Source organism: Hyperoodon ampullatus, assembly GCF_949752795.1.
Source record: "Hyperoodon ampullatus genome assembly, chromosome: 4".
Lineage (NCBI taxonomy): Eukaryota > Metazoa > Chordata > Mammalia > Artiodactyla > Ziphiidae > Hyperoodon > Hyperoodon ampullatus.
Window position 1 is genome coordinate 63399089 of NC_136917.1, and position 19670 is coordinate 63418758.

Consider the following 19670-nt stretch of genomic DNA (forward strand, 5'->3'; position numbering starts at 1 on the left):
TATAAACCTTAGCAGCATAGAAAACACTTAGGAAGGTTTTAAAATACCTGTTCCTTTACCCTAACTCACGATCTCTGGGGATGGGACCTTTTAAAAAGCTCTGTAGGTGTGATTTTAACGTGCATGGTGGGGTGAGACCAACTGGATTAGCATTTATTGGATAGTAGTAGTGCTTTCTCTTATTTCCAAGCAGCACAGTGAGATTCGGCCTCTTACACTTAACTTCTTTTTACGGAAAAAAGAAATGAAAGCCCTAACAAAGACAGCACTCCTTGGGCGCTTCCAGTGATATTCAGTTTATTCATCGGAGGCTGGCACTCCAGCAGAACCTCATGTCTAGTTCTTAAGCAATTAGATTAAGGCCTCTTTTTTTGGGGGGGGGGTGGAGCCCTCTGAATTATTTGCTTTTCAAGAGGGACTTTTAGAGTTTTGACATGTAGGAAGGGAGTTTTTTAAAAGGAGGACTACTATGAGTTCAAAAAAAAGTTTTAAGCATATAAGGTGTTCAAGAAATGTTCTTGATTTATGAATCGTTTTATCCCTGTTTTAAGGATGAATGTCAACAACTGAGGTCGAAATCAGATCTATGGAATATTAACGTAACTAGGTAACTTAGAAAACTATATTTACACAAGACTTCTTTGGAAGTCTCGTTTTACAAGAAATCTCTGCCTGGTGACACCAGGCATCCTTTTAGGATCCGGCACAAGTCGCAAGTGTTCACGGGCCTGGGGGCATCTAAGATGCAGGTCGGATAAACTTCCACGCCGGTTCCCCTTCCCTAGAGGATCCGCTGTCACTCAAGCTGCCGTCAAAATGCGACCCTCCCCCATCGCCGCTCAAAACCAACCTTGTGTAGTGGCCCCAGTTTGATCGACAGCAGCTCGTATTCCCCACTTACACCCTCAAGGAGGCTTCCAGTTAGCGCCCACCAGGAACGCTTTTCTGTTTGTTCCCTCTTTTTCCTTCCGGGTCGGGCCTGGCCGGTGTTCCGGTCTTGCGCCCTAGGCCCCGAGCGAGAGGCCCGGTGCACCGTTGCCATGGCAGTAGGCCGTTGGGAGCTGACGGGATAGGTAGGGTCGGTGTCTGGTTCCCGGCTGAGACTGCGCGGTGCCGGGCCGGCGGGACTGCAGAATGGGCTGAGGCGGCGGCGGCTGTCCGGACGAGGTCGACTGAGGGGCGAAGGGCGCGGCACTGGTCCAGGACCCTAAGACGCCTGGTTTGAGGAGCGGGTGGAACCGAGGTTTTCTTGGGCCCCAAGGCCTGACCTGTTGGCGACTGCAGCTTTGCGGGAACCTCATATTTGACGCGGGCATGACTGGACGTGTGGAGACCCCACTCATGATGAATAGGCGACATGTAGTGAGCGAATCTTAACTCTTGGTGGGAATGATCTTGACAGCAGGAAGCTCCCCAAGTTCTGGTGGGGGCCAGAGCCCCACAAGGCCCCCTTACTGCCGAACTGGCAGAGTTCCCAAAGACAAACAGAATCTGTGAAAAGATTCCTACTTTTCCTGTTTCCGTATTTTTAAGTGTGGGTTTATTGTGGAAATGCATTATCCGCCTTGAATAAATAAAGGTATAAATGTTTAACCTTCTTCCTCCCCACCCCCTTTCTTTTCATAAAGAAGAAGCTGGGCTTGAAAATGGAGATGTATGAAACCCTTGGAAAAGTGGGAGAGGGAAGTTATGGAACAGTCATGAAGTGTAAACATAAGGATACTGGGCAGATAGTGGCCATTAAGATGTTTTATGAGAAACCACAAAAGTCTGTCAACAAAATTGCAACGAGAGAAATAAAGTTGCTAAAGGTTTGCTTCTTTTGCCTTAATTGCTCTCTGTAAGTCAAAAGGGAAGTTGTTATGGAATAAAAAATTATATAATGAATATTTCAGTTAACATGTATTTGGACATATAATAGAAAAACAAGTGTGATAGCTTACCTTACTGTGTACATTTTGTAATTTTACAATGATACTAGATATATGTTCTTATGTATAATGTAACAAAAGCTATGCCAAATATTGTGAAATAATTATTCAGAAATATCCAGGTATAATACTTAGTAAAAATGTCTGCTTTGTGCAGGGTTTTGTGCCAGATGCTGTGACTATAATGACGTAAAAGACAGTACCTGCTCTTCAGGACTTTTATTAATTAGACAAGAGGGCATATAAAAATAATACTGAATATTAAGTGGCTGATAACAAAAGCCAAGTGATTAACACAAAGTCCTGTTGGGTAGGGAATGTTTCTTGGAGGAAATGGAACATGAATTTGGCCTTAAAGGGTATGTAGAATTTAGGAAAGAGGGAGAGACTGTTGTATTCCAGGTTAGGGGAACAGCATAAGCTCAGAGAGGCTGAAGGCAGGACAAAGAGCAGAGCAGAAAGGACACAGAGCATTTGCCTGCAGAGTTTCTTATATGGAAATAGAAGGAGGTGAGATTAGAGAAGTAAGCTGGAGGTAGGTTTTAAAGTCTTGTCTTTTAGGCTAAGGAATCAAAACTTGATTTTGTGAGAGGTGTGAGGTTTTGAATTCAGAGTAAAGAAACTGTAAATATTAATCTAGCATTATTTTTTAGAATAGATTGGAGGACTGAGAAGGTAAAAATAGGGAGATCTGTTATGTTTTTAATTCAGGAGTCCTGTTAAATGTGAGGGTCCTTGCTAGAATGCAGCAATTTGAATGGAAAGTAGAGTTAGAACATAATATATTACTAAAGAAGACATGAAAGTGTAGAAGGAAACAGAAGGGGAATCAAGGGTATCTTTGAGGTTTAGTGATTGCTACCATTGATAGAAATATGAAAGACCCAAAAGAGACATGGTTTGGGAACTAGTTCGGTTTTAGAAATGTTGAATTTGAGGTGACAAATACAGTGCAGTAAAGATGATAGGTAGGCGTTTAGAGGTGGAGAACAATAACAGGAGAGATCAGGGGACAAGATAGAATTTCATGTAGGTATGATAGGTCCACTCAGTGGAAAGACCTCAGGAGTGTAAAGAAAGGAGCATTAAGATTCATTGGCAATTGGGTACAAAACTAGTGATTTTAAAAATAAATATACATAATGTATTTTGTTTATTGGAATTTATCTAGATGCTTTAAGGTTCATTGCCTAGATGTTTTTACATGTGATGAAGAAAACAGATACTGTTCTTGTTCTTTTTTATCTGATACAAAAGTAATATTCTCTTCTTTCTTTGTAAGTCTATATTAGATATGATGGATCAGTTTGCTTTCTAAATAGAAGAAATATATTAGGCATATGTGGATTGTTGGAACTTCTCTATTTCTAGACAATGAAAAGGAAAGTTAAAGTCAGTAAAGATGTTATGATTTTGTGAGCGATACCTATCCTTATCCTGATGACCTAAAACATAATAATACTGTAAGACAACTGTTGTGCACCGTAAGTGAAAATCTGACTAGAAGGAGACCTTTTCCCAGGCAATATCTTTTGTTCTTTCTTCACTTTTGTTGCATTTAAGCTAATTATTTTTTTCTTCTTAATTGTTTTGTAAAAATAACCAATAAGTGGCAAGAACACAGAGATGAATTTGAAAATTTACTATTACAACTATTATGCAAACTGTTTTGAGATAGCTTAACTATTTTTTCTCATTGGCTTATTTCTTGTAGAATTTTTAGTTTGATCAGATCTAATTCCACGAGAGATTTCTTGGATTAGTTAACATTCTTAGTCTAAAAACACTGCCATAATGACTTAATTAGAACTAAATTTTTATCTGCTAGAATTTCATTAAATAAATTAGAGTAATTAGTGAGAATATCTGTAGAAAAGTTTTCTATTTATAAAGTAAAACAGAAGTAAACAGCCTGAAAAAGGATAATGGAGTATTTCTAGTGGTTTTATGGTTTATCTGAGAAAGTCACTGATTCCTTACCCCTGGATGGATGTTCCTTAATGCTTATTAACTTGCATTCACCCTTATCTGCTTTTGCCTTTAAAATTAAGACTGGTCAAGAAACCAGTCCTTAGTTGAAGGATTAATATTATAGTGTCTAAAGGCAGTCTTTTTTTTTTTTTTGCTACTGCCAGCATGTTGTTGCTGCAGCACTCTGGCACCCCACCAGCCAGGGAAATTGGATTGGGAGCAAAAATAGGAAAGGAATCTGGCATTATATTTTGGCATGTTTTTCTATTAGTCATGTCTTGAGGAATTTAGTCTATGTATTAGTACAGATAAATAGAAAAATGGATGTTGTGCCATTGGAATAAAGGCAAACTTTTTTTCTTACAAGTATAGCTTTTTGATGAATCCAACATCAAAAATATACCCCTTAATTTTTAGCCAAATGAATAAATATTTTTGGTAATTTGAAAAAGTTAAATATTTGAGAATTGATTGTAATTAAGTCAGTGTGTTAAAAAATAGAATAAGCAGCATAAAATTATAAACCTTTTGTTTTCTAAGCTGATACATGCCATTTTTGACATTTTGAAATTATCTTGACAGTGAGTGCTTACCAGTCTAAAAATGTGTTTGGTTGCTTAATAGAATATTACAGACAATGAACAAAAATGTACCCACAAATAATTGTATATTTATGTAGAGTTCCTATGAATATAAATTGGTATTTCACATACATGAAAAGTTTCTGGATATTTTGATACCCTTTTGTTACAGTGTGGTAAATTTATAACGTCCACCTGGAACTTATATTTTACTCTTGAGAGTTCAGGACAAATCTCAGAGAGTAATTAACTTCTGTAAATTCAGATTACATGCTCAGTGGCACTGGAATCCATGCTCATTTGAAATCATAAGGACCTTTTAATCACAAACCAATTTAAAAGATAGGAAGATATCTCTTAGCAGAATACCAAGTTACATTTTAGTACATTAACTCTGAATTATTTTAGTAGGCAACCAAATGTCAACTTGAAGTAAAGCAATACATCTCCCTCTGTTCTATAAATATTAATTATTAAATAGATTAACATTAAAAAAATAGGAATGTAAGCAAATCAGTTGAGAAATTTTTATTGAAATGCATGGAGGAAAAGAAACAGAATATTTCTTCTTTTTAAAATTATATGGGTCTTATATGTTCAAATTATGGTGCATGAAATACTAAAAATCCATTTCTCTTGTTAATAGCAATTTCGTCATGAAAACCTGGTCAATCTGATTGAAGTTTTTAGACAGAAAAAGAAAATTCATTTGGTGTTTGAATTTATTGACCACACAGTATTAGATGAGTTACAACATTATTGTCATGGACTAGAGAGTAAACGACTTAGAAAATACCTCTTCCAGATTCTTCGAGCAATTGAATATCTTCACAATAATAATGTAAGTGCTTCTGGGACGAAGTGAGAGAGTGGCATGGACATATATATACTACCAAATTTAAAATAGATAGCTAGTGGGAAGCAGCCGCGTAGCACAGGGAGATCAGCTCGGTGCTTTGTGACCACCTAGAGGGGTGGGATAGGGAGGGTGGGAGGGAGACACAAGAGGGAGGGGATATGGGGATATATGTATACACATAGCTGATTCACTTTGTTATACAGCAGAAACTAACACAACAATGTAAAGCTATTACACTCCAATAAAGATGTTAAAAAAAAATAATGTAAGTGCTTAAAAATAAGCCAAACTGTAGGATGAATATGAATTGTAAGTGCCCTTTAAACATTGTTCTGTTTTTATGAAAGTTGTTTAAATTATTTTTCTGGACAATATTAATTGACATCCTGAAAATGGAGAAAAGATCATGGGAGTTACTACCTTATAATTCAGTTGCAGAACCAAAAAACATATTGAACACATAATAATTATAACTATAGGGCAGACCAACTATGGGATGCTAAAGGAGGTATAGAGGAATCAACAGTCAACTGGGGCATCTTTTATTAATGAAAGTACATTAAAATATCGAAAGTCAAGCCAGCTCAGATGAAGGGAGGTTTGGAGGTAGGAACTGGAAACTAGGCCAGGGGAATGGCAAGAGAAGGTGGATGCCTTTAGGGAAAGAAAAGAGAGAGAGTGGCTGAGGGGTGTAGAGCCTTGTCATTTAAGTCAAGAAAGGAAAGAAGATCAACTGTTTTGATTTTTAGTGCTGCCTCTTAGCATTGTTTAGTTAATGTTTATCTCAGCAGGTTTTTATGGACATACTTTGTTCCCAACATGAGCTCTACTTTCTGTAAAGTTAGATGTATGTTTGTGAAATAACAGTACAAGCCTCAAAAATAGTTTTATTAATAAGTGATATAGGCATAACATCTATATACCCTAGGCTTTTTCAGATACCTTAATTTCTAATTTGCTGTCTTGGTAATAGTGCATCTCACGTTGCAGCTTTGAAAAATGTGGTTGTGATAGCAACTGGAAATTCAGATTGTAATTTCCTTGCTGACTGGATCCGTGTGGGGGGGCAGTATAATGTAATAGTTAAGAGCACACAGTCCTTGGAATCAGACTGTCCTGGATTTTCACCCACCAGCTTATGTATGGATAACCACACAACTTGTGGAGTTCACACTTGCACAATGAAAGGTGGTAGCCCCATTACTCTGTGGCCCCAGGAAGTTATCTAACCTCTCTGAACTTCATTTTCCTCATCTGTAAAATGATACTATAGTACCTCACAGATTTTTTATAAAGATCAAATTAGGTAGTAGGTAGTGTTTAACACTAGGTGTGTTTTAAGTGCTCATTAAATAGTGCAGATAAGGAGTCAGGAATAGTTATATGTTATCTGTATCCCTATAGTGTCTTGCCTGTAGTAGACTTTAAAAATATTTCTTGAATAATGGGAGACACCAGTATGGGCTAGACTGAGAGTAGAAAACTTCAAAGAGGAGGTAAAACTAAAGTAACAATTTTGAACTTATATGGGTGTTTAAATTCAAGCACATAGGGAAACAACCCAAGTGTCTATCAACAGTTGATTGGTTTAGGAAGATGATATATATATATATATCTAAATAGATATATATAATATTATTGAGCCATAAAAAGGATGAGGTATTGCCATTTGCAGCAACATGCATGGACCTAGAGAATATCATACTAGGTTAAATAAGTCAGAGAAAGACAAATACATGATATCACTTATGTGTGGGATCTAAAAAATAATACTAATGAATCTATATACAAAACAGAAACAGGCTCACAGACGTAGAAAACATACTATGGTTACCAAAGGGGAAAGGGAGGGAGGGTTAAATTGGGAGTATGGGGTTGACAGATAACAAACTACTATACGTAAAATAGATAAACAACAAAGATTTACTGTATAGCACAGGGAACTATATTCAATATCTTGTAATAACCTATAATGGAAAATAATCTGAAAAAAAAAGTATGTAACTGAATCACTTTGCTGTACATCTGAAACTAACACAATAATGTAAGTCAACAATAGTTCACTAAAACAAACAAAAATGCCTTAATGGAATCAAAATGGAAAAAAATATAAATGATCTTAAAACTAACAAAGAAAGTGAATCAATAGTCAAAAAAATTCAAGGGGAATTCCCTGGTGGTCCAGTGGTTCGAACTCTGTGCTTTCACTGCCAAGGGCCAGGGTTCGATCCCTGGTCGGGGAACTAAGATGCCATAAGCTGCATGGTGCAGCGGAAAAAAAAAAAATTAAACAAAAATATTCAAGCACATGGAGCAGAGTTATTATAAATCATTGTAATATGGAGTTCTATGTAGTTTTGGAGCATTTCACTACAAAATAAAGGAGGATTAAACTCACTGAATCCAAAGTCTGATAGTTCACACCATATACAAAAATTAAGTTGAAATGGATCAAAAACCTAAACATAAGAGCTAAAACTATAAAACTCAGAAGAAAACATAGGTGTAAATCTGTGTGATCATGTATTAATGCATCAAAAGCAATCAAAGAAAAAGACAAGTTGGACTTCATCAAAATTAAAAACTTTGTGCATCAAAGGACACCATCAAGAAAGTAAAAAGACAGTTCACACAGTGGGAGAAAATATTTGCAAATCATATATCTGATAAGCAACTAGCATCCAGGATATATAAAATACAATTCAACACAAAAAGACAACCCAATTTAAAAATGGGCAAAGGACTCAATAAGACATTTCTCCAAAGAAGATATAAAAATGGCTGATAGCACATGAAATGATGCTCAATATCCTGAGTCATTACGGTAATGCATATCAAAATCACAATGAGATACCATTTCACACCCAGTAGTCTAGCTGTAATTTAAAAAACAGACAAGAATGAATGTTGGCAAGGAAGTAAAGAAATTGGAACCCTCATACACTGCTGGTGGTAATGTAAAATGGTGCAGCTGCTATGGAAAACAGCTTGGCAGTTCCTCGAAAAGTTAAACATAGAATTACCATATGACCCAGCATATTTACTCCTAGGTATCTACCCAAGAGAATTGATAACATATATTCACATAGAAACCTGCCCAGGAATGTTCATAGCAGCATTATTCAAAGTAGCCAAAAAGTGGAAACAACTCAAATGTATATTAGCTGACGAATGGATAAACAAAATGCGGTACAACCCTACAGTGGGATTTATTCAACCACAAAAAGTAATGAAGTACTGATACGTGCTACAAAATGAGTGAACCTTGAGAACATGTTGAATGAAAAAAGCCAAAATGCAAAAGACATAAGTATAAATTCCATTTAAATGAAAAATCCAGAATAAGCAAGTTTGTATTTGTATATCTTCTTTGAAGAAATGTCTCAAGTCCTTTGCCCATATTTAAATTGGGTTATTTGTTTTTCTATTGTCGAGTTGTATTTTCTGTATTTTGTATACTAGATCCTTATCAGATACATGATTTGCAAATATTTTCTCCCATTCTGTGGATTGCCTTTTTGCCTTCTTGATAGTGGTTTTTTTAAAAATCATTTCTTTCTCTTTATTGATATCCTTTATTTGGTGAGACGTGTTCATACTTTTCTTTAGACATGGTTTCCTTTAACCTTGAACATATTTAAAATAGCCAATTATAGTCTTTGTCTAGTGGCTTCAATGTTTGGGCTTCTTCAGGGAAAGCTTCTTATTGACTGCTTTTTTTTTCCCTGTGCATGGCCATATTTATTTCTTTGCACACCTATTTGGGGGGATTTTTTTTGGACATTTGTAATTTTTTGTTGAATACTGGACATTTAAAATAATATGTGGTAACTCTGGAAGTCAGAATTTCCCATCTCTCAGGGTTTGTAGTTTTTGCTATTTGTTTAGTTACTTTGCTGAACTAATTCTGTGAAGTCTGAATTCTTTATCATGTTTGACCACTAAAATCTCTGCTCAGTTAGTTTAGTGGTCAGCTAAGGTTTGGACAGAAATTTCCTTCAGTTCTTGAAACCAGTAAATCTCTCAGCCATATTTACTGAGGGCTCTTTCTCTGTTGGGCCATGTCTTCAATGTTCAGGCAGGCAGTTCACAACTCTGCCTTAGCCTTGCCTTCCTGCTTGTGTAGAACCTTAAAGTCTGCCAGTCTTGAGAGCTTAGGGACAATCTCAGGTCTTTCCTGGGTGTGTGCACAGCTGTGCATGTACCCTTTATGATTCTCAGGAATATGTTGGAACTTTTCAAACCCTTTATGGACATCTCACTCCCAGCCTTCCTTCCTTTCTTTCTTTCTTTCTTTCTTTCTTCCTTCCTTCCTTCCTTCCTTCCTTCCTTTCTCTTCTCTCTCTCTCTCTCTCTCTTTCTTTCTTTCTTTCTTTCTCTTGTTTTACACACATATTTTGTTTTAACATTGTATCTTGGAGGTCACACCATGTCAGAATACAGAGAATGTCTTCAATTCTTTTTACAGAAGAATCATAATAGTAATCATTTTTATGGCAGTTAGCACGCATGAGGCACTTTTTTAAATATTTTCAGTGTTTTACAGATATTAAGGCATATGTAATGGCATATTCTTCAAAACCACACTAGGAAATATATATTTATTTCACCCCCATTTATAGATGAAGAAGCCATGTTTGTGAATCTTGCCCCACTCTCACAATATCAAGGGGTAAAGTAGGGATTTGAACCTGTTGGTCTCACCACAATTTGTGCTCTTAAACTTTATAATACCTTTCAACTCCAGCCTTTCTTTTGTTTTTTAATTGAAGTATAGTTGATTTACAATGTTGCGGCAATCTCTGCTGTGCAGCAAAGTGACTCAGTTGTACGCATAGAGACATGCTTTTTTATATTCTTTTCCATTATGGTTTATCACGCAGGATATTGAATATAGTTTCCTGTGCTATACATTAGGACCTTGTTGTTTATCCATTCTAAACAGCCTTTCTTTTTAATTAAGTATTTTGGTCAGCTTGTTGTTTGTCCTGTTATAGCTTCCTCAGGTGGCTTTAATGTTATATAGTGGCTGCTAAGAAGGCTGATTGCTTGGGCCAGCTCTGAGTTAGGTCAGTAAAGACAAGACTTCTAGTGCGATTTTCCAGTGATCTGCCAGACATGTCAAATAATGACTATTACCTGGGAATGGCGCTTTGGAGGAGATACAACCCTATACTACTCCCTCTGGTGGCTGCTAGTTTTCACCATGATTTGGGGGGCTGTTAGTTTACAAAGCTACCAGGAGCTGGGGAGAGAGGAATAGAAATAGAACAAGCTAAGAATACTACTGCATCACATGGTTAGTTTATGTTTCAACTTTTTAAAGAAACTACCAAACTTTTTCCAGAGTGGTTATACCATTTTACATCCCCATCAACAATGTATTCCAGTTTTTCTGCATCCTCCTGTTTTGTCTTTTGATCATAGCTATTCCAGTGGGTGTGAAGTGGTATCTTTTTTTTTTTTTTTTTTGAGTAGTAAAACTGTCTTTATTCACAGATGGCATGATCATCTATGTAGGAAATTCTATGGACTCTACAACAAAGTTAAGAGAACTAACTTGTAAGTTTATCAAGGTTGTAGGATACAAGATCAATATACTGAAATTAATTGTATTTCTGTGTATTAGCAACAATCAGAAATTGAAATTAAAAATACCATTGTAACAGCATCAAAAATATAAAATACTTAGAGAAAATCTGACAAAAGATATATAAGACCTATACATTGAAAACTATTAAACATTGATGAGAGAAATTAAAGAAGATCTAAACACATAGAAAGAAATACTGTGTTTATAGAGGTCTCAGTGATTGTGTAAGACCAAGGAGGATGTTGTCAAAACACAGAATTTTAAAAGTTGGGATTCAGAGAGTGCTTGATTCTCAAGGATAGAGTTCTGCATGTAGTCATGGTGTTAGTTGTTAAAACGAGTGAGAACATTAGGACATCAGCTGAGTGAATCTTTCTCCCCCATGTTTAGAGCACTGAGGAGGAGGGTGATGGATGTGTAGTAGGCAAAATGTGTGAAGTGGTATCTTAACGTGCTTTTCCATGTCTATTTTTTCTCATGTTATATCCTCAGATCTTGGTATAGTGCCTGGCATATAGTAGTCACTCAATAAAAGTTGTAGAAGTAAAAAAGGACTAATATAGTGTTATAGATGTCTCCTTTAAGGTAACTCATTACCCTAAATTAATTATTTGGCCATTTAGGAGGAAGAGTGAGGCAGAAAAAGAGCCAACCCCAAAGGCTTATAGCAGCAAGTTGTATAAAAAAGGAAAGATCCCACATTTCTGTCACCAAGATATTTTCACTCGTGTCATGATACTTTTCTGGTGATGAGAATATGCTTAATACATTTGATAGAGGTTTTAAATGCCTTCTTTGTTTTAGGCATTGTACTGGGCCCTGGGGATATAGCCTGAACAAAACAGACATACATCTTGCCCTCATGGAACTTACAGTCTAATGGGAGTGACAAAAAAGTAAATAGGCAATTAATAACAAGCATGACAAATGCTGTGAAGGGGGAAGTGCAGAATAATGTGAGAACATATAGAAGGAACATCTAATAGAAACATCTCAGCTGAGACCTGAGGAAATAGTTGGCCAAGCAAAGTGTTCTAGGCGGTTAGAACAGCATCAGCAAATGCAAAAAATGATGACACAAATCTGGAGAATTGGGAAGCTAATATTCAATAGGCTAGCGAAGGGACATTGAGAATGTGAGCAGAGACCAAATCCTATAAGGCCTTACCAGCCATTTTACGTAGCTTCAAATTTGTCCTGTGGGGTAGGGAATCCTTGAAGGAGTGACATAATCATACATGTGATTTTAAAATAGTACTGTGATTTCACTGTGGACAATGGATTGGAGGGGATTAGAGTGAATTCAGGGAGACCATTTGGTAAGCTAGTAATTTTGATGAGAGAACTGAGGGAACTTGAACTAGGGAGAGAAGTAGACAGGTTGAGAGAGTATGGAACCTGAAGGAGAAAAGTGCCTTGATTTCTGGCTTGAGCCATGGGATCTATGTTGGTTCCATTTACTGAGCTAAAGGACTGTTGAGAACAAATGAGTTTGGGAGAAAAGATGATGCGTTTAGTTTTGGATTTGCTGAGTTTGTGGGATGTGTGGTTCAGCCCTGTGGGACTTCTTATGGACTTCCATTCCTTGTGGAAGCCAGGAAAGATAGAAATAGAAATACGGAAGTCATCAGTTTATGGATAGTTACTAAGGCTGTAATAGTAGGTGAGATTGAGATGGAACAGCCAATGGATGGGAAGAAGCCCAAAAGAATATGGTGTTCCCATAACTAAGTGAACAAAGTGCTAAAAAAAAAAAAAAAAGTAGTTGAGATTGTGCAGGAAACAGGATGTAAGAGAAGAGAAGCCCAAGACCAGAACCCTACATTTACAGACAGATAGAGAAAAAGGAACTGCCATAGGAGGAGACTGGGGAATTTTAGGTCCCAGAAGTCAGGAATGGAAGACTGGTTGATATCTTTTACACTAAGATACCAAGTAAGATATGTATTGAGGGGTGTGTGTTGGATGTAGCAATGAGGCTGTTGATGACTTTGGCTAGGGCAGTTTGAATGTGGGAGCAGAAGACAGATTGCATTACCTTGAGGAGTGAATGAGTGGTCAGACAGAGAGTGAAGACTGAGTAAAAATAATGTCTTCAAGAAGTTTAGCTGTGAAGGAAATGAAAGAGCAGTTCTTGGAGTGTGACATGGGGTTAAAGGAAAGTTAAACTTTTTCCATTAAGTTCTTTTAATTACTTTTCCTTTTATGAATGTGATTTACCTTTTCAGTATTATGTCTGTTTTCTTGGCTTTGTTTGGAGATGATGGATGGGGCAAGAACTGAAAGTATATAACTATTTAGCTTTTGCATTGTGTAGTTAATCATTTGCATTTGGTAAGAAAATAGCTTTACTGTCTTAATCAGCTAGATTCTCTCTGTGTAATTGTTGAGAGATTTTCTAGATAATGAAACCTCATTTTAATCTATTGCATCTTCTGTTTGTTTTTAGATCATTCATCGAGATATAAAACCTGAGAATATTTTAGTATCCCAGTCAGGAATTACTAAAATCTGTGATTTTGGTTTTGCACGAACGCTAGCAGCTCCTGGAGACATTTATACGGACTATGTGGCCACACGCTGGTATAGAGCTCCAGAATTAGTATTAAAAGATACATCTTATGGAAAGTAAGTATATTTGGGAATCCTGCTTGGCCTTTCCTAGCCGTCTCTTTTTTTCCCTTGGTGTATCTGTCACCCATACTACTGACTACTACCCATACTACTAACACCCTCTGCCTTCTGCATCTGGGTTTGGGCTAGAAAAGGGACACCCCAAAATAGAGCAGAGAGACCCTAGGCACCTGCCCTGCTGCTACTGACATTACCACGCTTGCCCTCTGGGGCTGAGTGGCCCCAGCCCCAGAAGACCTATGTAGTCACCCCTCAGGCTGTATCCATGCTTGCTTTAAGCTGTGCCCCACCCTTAACAGAGTTGCCTCCTCCGCTTATCTGTATGCTCTACATTTACTGTACTCTGCCAGTGTTACCACAGGATCTGCCAGATTTCCTGCTTCTTGAATACGGCACAATCTTTGCAAAGACTGGCAAATAATTTTTAAATTGAACTGTTCTAGATGCCTCAAAAAGTAGAAAGGTCTCAGTCTATTGCAAAACAGTATAGGAAACAGCAATCTAATAAACAAATAATGAATCTAGAAGAACAAAGGGACCAAGTTGTACAACTGAATACAAGAAATGGGAGGGGGGATAATTCTCACATGCTTTTCCTAGAAGCCATTGTTCTGTTATTATAATAATATCTAACATCGGGGCTTCCCTGGTGGTGCAGTGGTTAAGAATCTGCCTGCCAATACAGGGGACACGGGTTCAAGCCCTGGTCCGGGAAGATCCCACATGCCGCGGAGCAACTAAGCCCGTGCACCACAACTACCGAGCCTGTGCTCTAGAGCCTGCGAGCCACAACTACTGAGGCTGCGTGCCACAACTACTGAAGCCCGCACTCCTAGAGCCCGTGCTCTGCAACAAGAGAAGCCACCGCCATGAGAATCCCGTGCGCGGCAATGAAGAGTAGCCCTCACTCACCGCAACTAGAGAGAAAGCCCACGCGCAGCAACAAAGACCCAATGCAGCCATAAATAAGTAAATAAATTAATAAATAAATTTATTTTTAAAAAAATCTAACATCATTAAGTACTTATTTTAAAGCTAGAAACTGTTCTAAATGCTTTACATGCATTAAATTATCTAATTTTCACAACAACCCTCTGATGAAGGTGCTAGTATTTTATCCCCATTTCAAATAAGACAACACTAAGGCAGGTAGTAAGACACTAAAAAAGTAAGAAAGTGAGTAAGTTTACTAAGAAAAGTAAACTAATTTACCCAAAGTCTATCCAGGGTATGTTTTCAACTGTACTTATCACTGATACCATATGCAGACCACCTCTGTGCCTCAGTTACTTTATCTGTATAATGGAAATAATAATGGAACCAGTTTCATAGGTTTGTTGTGAGGATTAAATGATTTAATGAATGAGAAAAATGAAAATACAGTAAATGCTCAATCAATGTAGCCTCTGTAAGATCTCTCCCAGTTTTACCCTGTTTGTGATACTTTACTTAAATTCCTTTCCTGATGTACCCCCTTATTCCTATCCCTTCCCCCAAATCATATCCTCCTCTAAATCCTGCTGTACATTATATGTAAATTTTGTGCCAGTTAATATTTAATGTGGCCTAGTTCTATCTACCTCTTTTTAAAATATTCTTCTTGCTGAAAAATAAATTCCTTGAGGATAGGTGTAATCTCTTGTATTCTAGAGAGCCAAAATTGATGCCTTGTATATAGTCAGTTTGGATTCTAATGCAAGGCTTCACATTGTGTTTGAAATAAATTTGCCAGTGAGTTTTTAAAACATGTTAAATTTTAACATCTTTACATTTTAAAACATGTAAAATAAAACACAGATACAAGAAAAGCTCACACAACAAATGTATACTTCCATCACCAGATGGAAAAATAGAATTTTGCAGGCTACCCCAGAAAACCCTCTATGTTCCCTATTCCACTTACAATACTCTTTCTAACCTCAAAAGTAACCATGATATTGACTTTTTTTAAAAAATAGATTTATTTATTTATTTTTGGCTGCATTGGGTCTTCATGGCTGCGCATGGGCTTTCTCTAGTTGCAGTGAGCGGGCACTACTCTTCGTTGCAGTGCATGGGCTTCTCATTGCGATGGCTTCTCTTGTTGCAGAGCACGGGCTCTAGACGCATGGGCTCAGTAGTTGTGGCTCATAGGCTCTAGAGCGCAGGCTCAGTAGTTGTGGTGCACGGGCTTCATTGCTCCACGGCATCTGGGATCTTCCCGGACCAGGGCTTGAACCTGTGTCCCCTGCCTTGGCAGGCAGATTCTTAACCACTGAGCCACCAGGGAAGTCCCTTGACTTTTATTATAATCAGTTTCTTGCATTTTTAATAGTTTTATTACGCAAAAGTGTATCTACTTAGTTTAATCTAGCCTTTTTTAATGACAGCTCTTTTAAAGATATGATTCACATACCATACAATTGACAGATTTAAAGTGTACAATTCAGTGGTTTTTAGTATATTTACAGAGTCATGCAACTATTACCACATTCAATTTTAGAACATTTTCGTCACCCCAAAAAGAAATCCTGTGCTCATTAAGCAGTCACTCCCCATTTCCTCCCAACCCTTCCAGGCCTAGGCAACCACCAATCTACTTTCATTTTCTCTGGATTTGCCTATTCTGGACATTTCATATAAGTAAAATTATGCAATATCTGGTCCTTTGGGACTGATTTGTCTCACTTAACATACTATTTTCAAGATTCATCCATGTTGCAGCATGTATCGGTACTTTATCTTTTTTGGCTGTATAATATCCATTTTATGGTTATACCACATTTTATTTACCCATTCATTAGTTGATGGACATTTTGATTGTTTCCACTTTTTGTCTATTATGAGTAATACTGCTGTGAATACTTGTATGCACATTTTACTGTGGACATGTGTCTTTATTTCTTTTGGGTATGTACCTAGGATTTGAAATTGTGGGTCATATGGTAACTCCATGTCGAGTTTTTGTTTGTTTGTTTGTTTGTTTTTGCGGTATGCGGGCCTCTCACTGTCGTGGCCTCTCCCGTTGCGGAGCACAGGCTCTGGACGCGCAGGCTCAGCGGCCATGGCTCACGGGACCAGCCGCTCCGCGGCATGTGGGATCTTCCCGGACTGGGGCACGAACCCGTGTCCCCTGCATCGGCAGGCGGACTCTCAACCACTGCGCCACCAGGGAAGCCCCATGTCGAGTTTTTTAAGGAAACGCCAGACTGTTTTTCAAAGTGTCTGCATCATTTTACTTTCCCACCAGCAGAGTATGAGGGTTACAAATTTCTCCACATCCTCACCAAGACTTGTCATTATCCGACTTTTGGATTCTGGTTATCCTAATGCGTGTGAAGTGGTATCTCATTATGGGTTTAATTTGCATTTCCTTGATGACTAATGATTGTTGAACTTCATTGTTGATCTTTTATGTGCTTATTGGCCATTTATATATCTTCCTTGGAGAAATGTCTGTTCAGATCCATAGCCCATTTTTAAATTATATTGGCTTTTATTATTAAATTGTAAGAATTCTTCATATACTCTAGATACAAATTCCTTATCAGGTATATATTTGCAAGTATTTTCTCTCACTCTGTAGTTGTCTTCATTTTCTTAATGGTGTCTTTTGTCACACAAATTTTTTTATTTTGATGAAGTCCATTCTATCTGTTTATTCCATTTGTTGCCTTTGCTTTTGGTGTCATATTTAAGAATCCTTTGCCAAATCCAAGGTTGTGAAGATTTACGTCTCTGTTTTTTTTTTTTTTTTTTTTTTTTGCGGTACGCGGGCCTCTCACTGTTGTGGCCTCTCCCGTTGAGGAGCACAGGCTCCAGACGCGCAGGCTCAGCGGCCATGGCTCGTGGGCCTAGCTGCTCCGCGGCATGTGGGATCTTCCCGGACTGGGGCACGAACCCGTGTCCCCTGCATCGGCAGGCGGACTCTCAACCACTGCACCACCAGGGAAGCCCCTGTTTTGTTTTAAGAGGTTTATACTTCTAGTTCTTAGATTTGTCTTTCATCTGTTTTGAGTTAATTTTTAATTAAATGTGAAGTTAATTTAATTAATTTAATGAAGTTAATTTAAATGAAGTTAATTTAATTAACCTCATTCTTTTGCATGTGTTTAGCCAGTTGTTCCAGCACTATTTGTTGGAGACATGATTTTTTTCCCTATTAAATGGTCTTGGTACCCTTGATGAAAATCAGATGGTTTATTTATGGACCTCTGATTCTGTTCCATTGATCCGTATCTCTATCCTTGTTCTAGAACCACACTGTCTTGATTACTATTGCTTTGTAGCTAGTTTGAAATCAGGAAGTGTGAGTGCTGCAACTTTGTTCTTCTTTTTTAAGATTGTTTTGGCTGTTATGGGACCCTTGCAATTCCATGTGAATTTTAGGATCAGATTTATCAATTTTGTTTTTCTTTTGGCCAATAAGACAGGTAGGATTCTGATAGGGATTTTATATCTATAAATCAGTTTGGAGAATATTGCCATCTTAATGTTAAGTCTGCTCATCTATGAACATAAGATGTTTTCAGATCTTTCATTTCTTTCAACAATGTTTTATAGCTTTTAGCACATACATTTTACATTTTTTCATGGTAAGGCATTTTTTTTTTTTTTTTTTTTTTTGTGGTATGTGGGCCTCTCACTGTTGTGGCCTCTCCCGCTGCGGAGCACAGGCTCCAGACACGCAGGCTCAACGGCCATGGCTCACGGGCCCAGCCGCTCTGCGGCACGCGGGATCCTGCCAGACCGGGGCACGAACCCACGTCCCCTGCATTGGCAGGCGGACTCCCAGCCACTGCGCCACCAGGGAAGCCCGAGGCATTTTATTTTAAATATAGCAGTGTGTACATGTCAATCCCAAACTCCCAATCTATCCCTCCCCACCACCCTTCCACCTGGTAACCATAAGTTCCTTCTCTTAGCCTGTGAGTCTGTTTTGTAAATAAGTTCAATTGTACCATTTTTTTTTAGATTCCGCATATATGTGATATCATGATATTTGTCTTTCTCTGTCTGATTTACTTCACTTAGTATGATAATATCCAGGTCCATCCATGTTGCTGCAAATGGCATTATTTCATTCTTTTTAATGGCTGAGTAATATTCCACTGTATTTATATGTACCATATCTTCTTTATCCATTCATCTGTTGATAGACATTTAGGTTCCTTCCATGTCTTGGGTATTGTAAACAGTGCTGCAATGAACATTGGGGTGCATGTATCCTTTCAAACCATGTTTTTCTCCAGATGTATGCCCAAGAGTGGGATTGTTGGATCATATGGTAGCTCTATTTTTAGTTTTTTTTTTTTCTTTTTATTTTAATTAATTAATTTATTTTTTATTTTTTTGCTTTATAACAAATTTAATCAGTTATACATATACATATGTTCCCATATCCCCTCCATTTTGCGTCTCCCTCCCGCCCTCCCTATCCCACCCCTCCAGGCGGTCACAAAGCACCGAGCTGATCTCCCTGTGCTATGCGGATGCTTCCCACTAGCTATCTACCTTATGTTTGGTAGTGTATATATGTCCATGCCGCTCTTTCACTTTGTCACAGCTTACCCTTCCCCCTCCCCATATCCTCAAGTTCATTCTCTAGTAGGTCTGTGTCTTTATTCCTGTGTTACCCCTATGTTCTTCATGACATTTTTTTTTCTAAAATTCCATATATATGTGTCAGCATACAGTATTTGTCTTTCTCTTTCTGACTTACTTCACGCTGTATGACAGACTGTAGGTCCATCCACCTCATTACAAATAGCTCAATTTCATTTCTTTTTATGGCTGAGTAATATTCCATTGTATATATGTGCCACATCTTCTTTACCCATTCATCTGATGATGGGCACTTAGGTTGTTTCCATCTCCGGGCTATTGTAAATAGGGCTGCTATGAACATTTTGGTACATGTCTCTTTTTGAATTATGGTTTTCTCAGGGTATATGCCCAGTAGTGGGATTGCTGGGTCATATGGTAGTTCTATTTTCAGTTTTTTAAGGAACCTCCATACCGTTCTCCATAGTGGCTGTACCAATTCACATTCCCACCAGCAGTGCAAGAGTGTTCCCTTTTCTCCACACCCTCTCCAGCATTTATTGTTTCTAGATTTCTTG

At 37.8% G+C, this 19670-nt stretch overlaps 1 protein-coding gene across 1 annotated transcript in view; it reads left to right on the top strand.

Annotated features, from left to right (window-relative positions):
- Window positions 1–1313: 1313 nt before the first annotated feature.
- The window catches only part of CDKL3 (cyclin dependent kinase like 3), a gene marked incomplete at its 3' end in the record, with an annotated part of 50767 nt that continues 32410 nt past the window's right edge, over window positions 1314–19670 (top strand). The window contains exons 1-4 of the mRNA XM_079701811.1: window positions 1314–1362; window positions 1629–1811; window positions 5130–5324; window positions 13385–13563. Coding sequence (XP_079557937.1) covers window positions 1315–1362; window positions 1629–1811; window positions 5130–5324; window positions 13385–13563 — 605 coding nt within the window. The 5' untranslated portion in view covers window position 1314. The remainder of the gene's footprint in view (window positions 1363–1628; window positions 1812–5129; window positions 5325–13384; window positions 13564–19670) is intronic.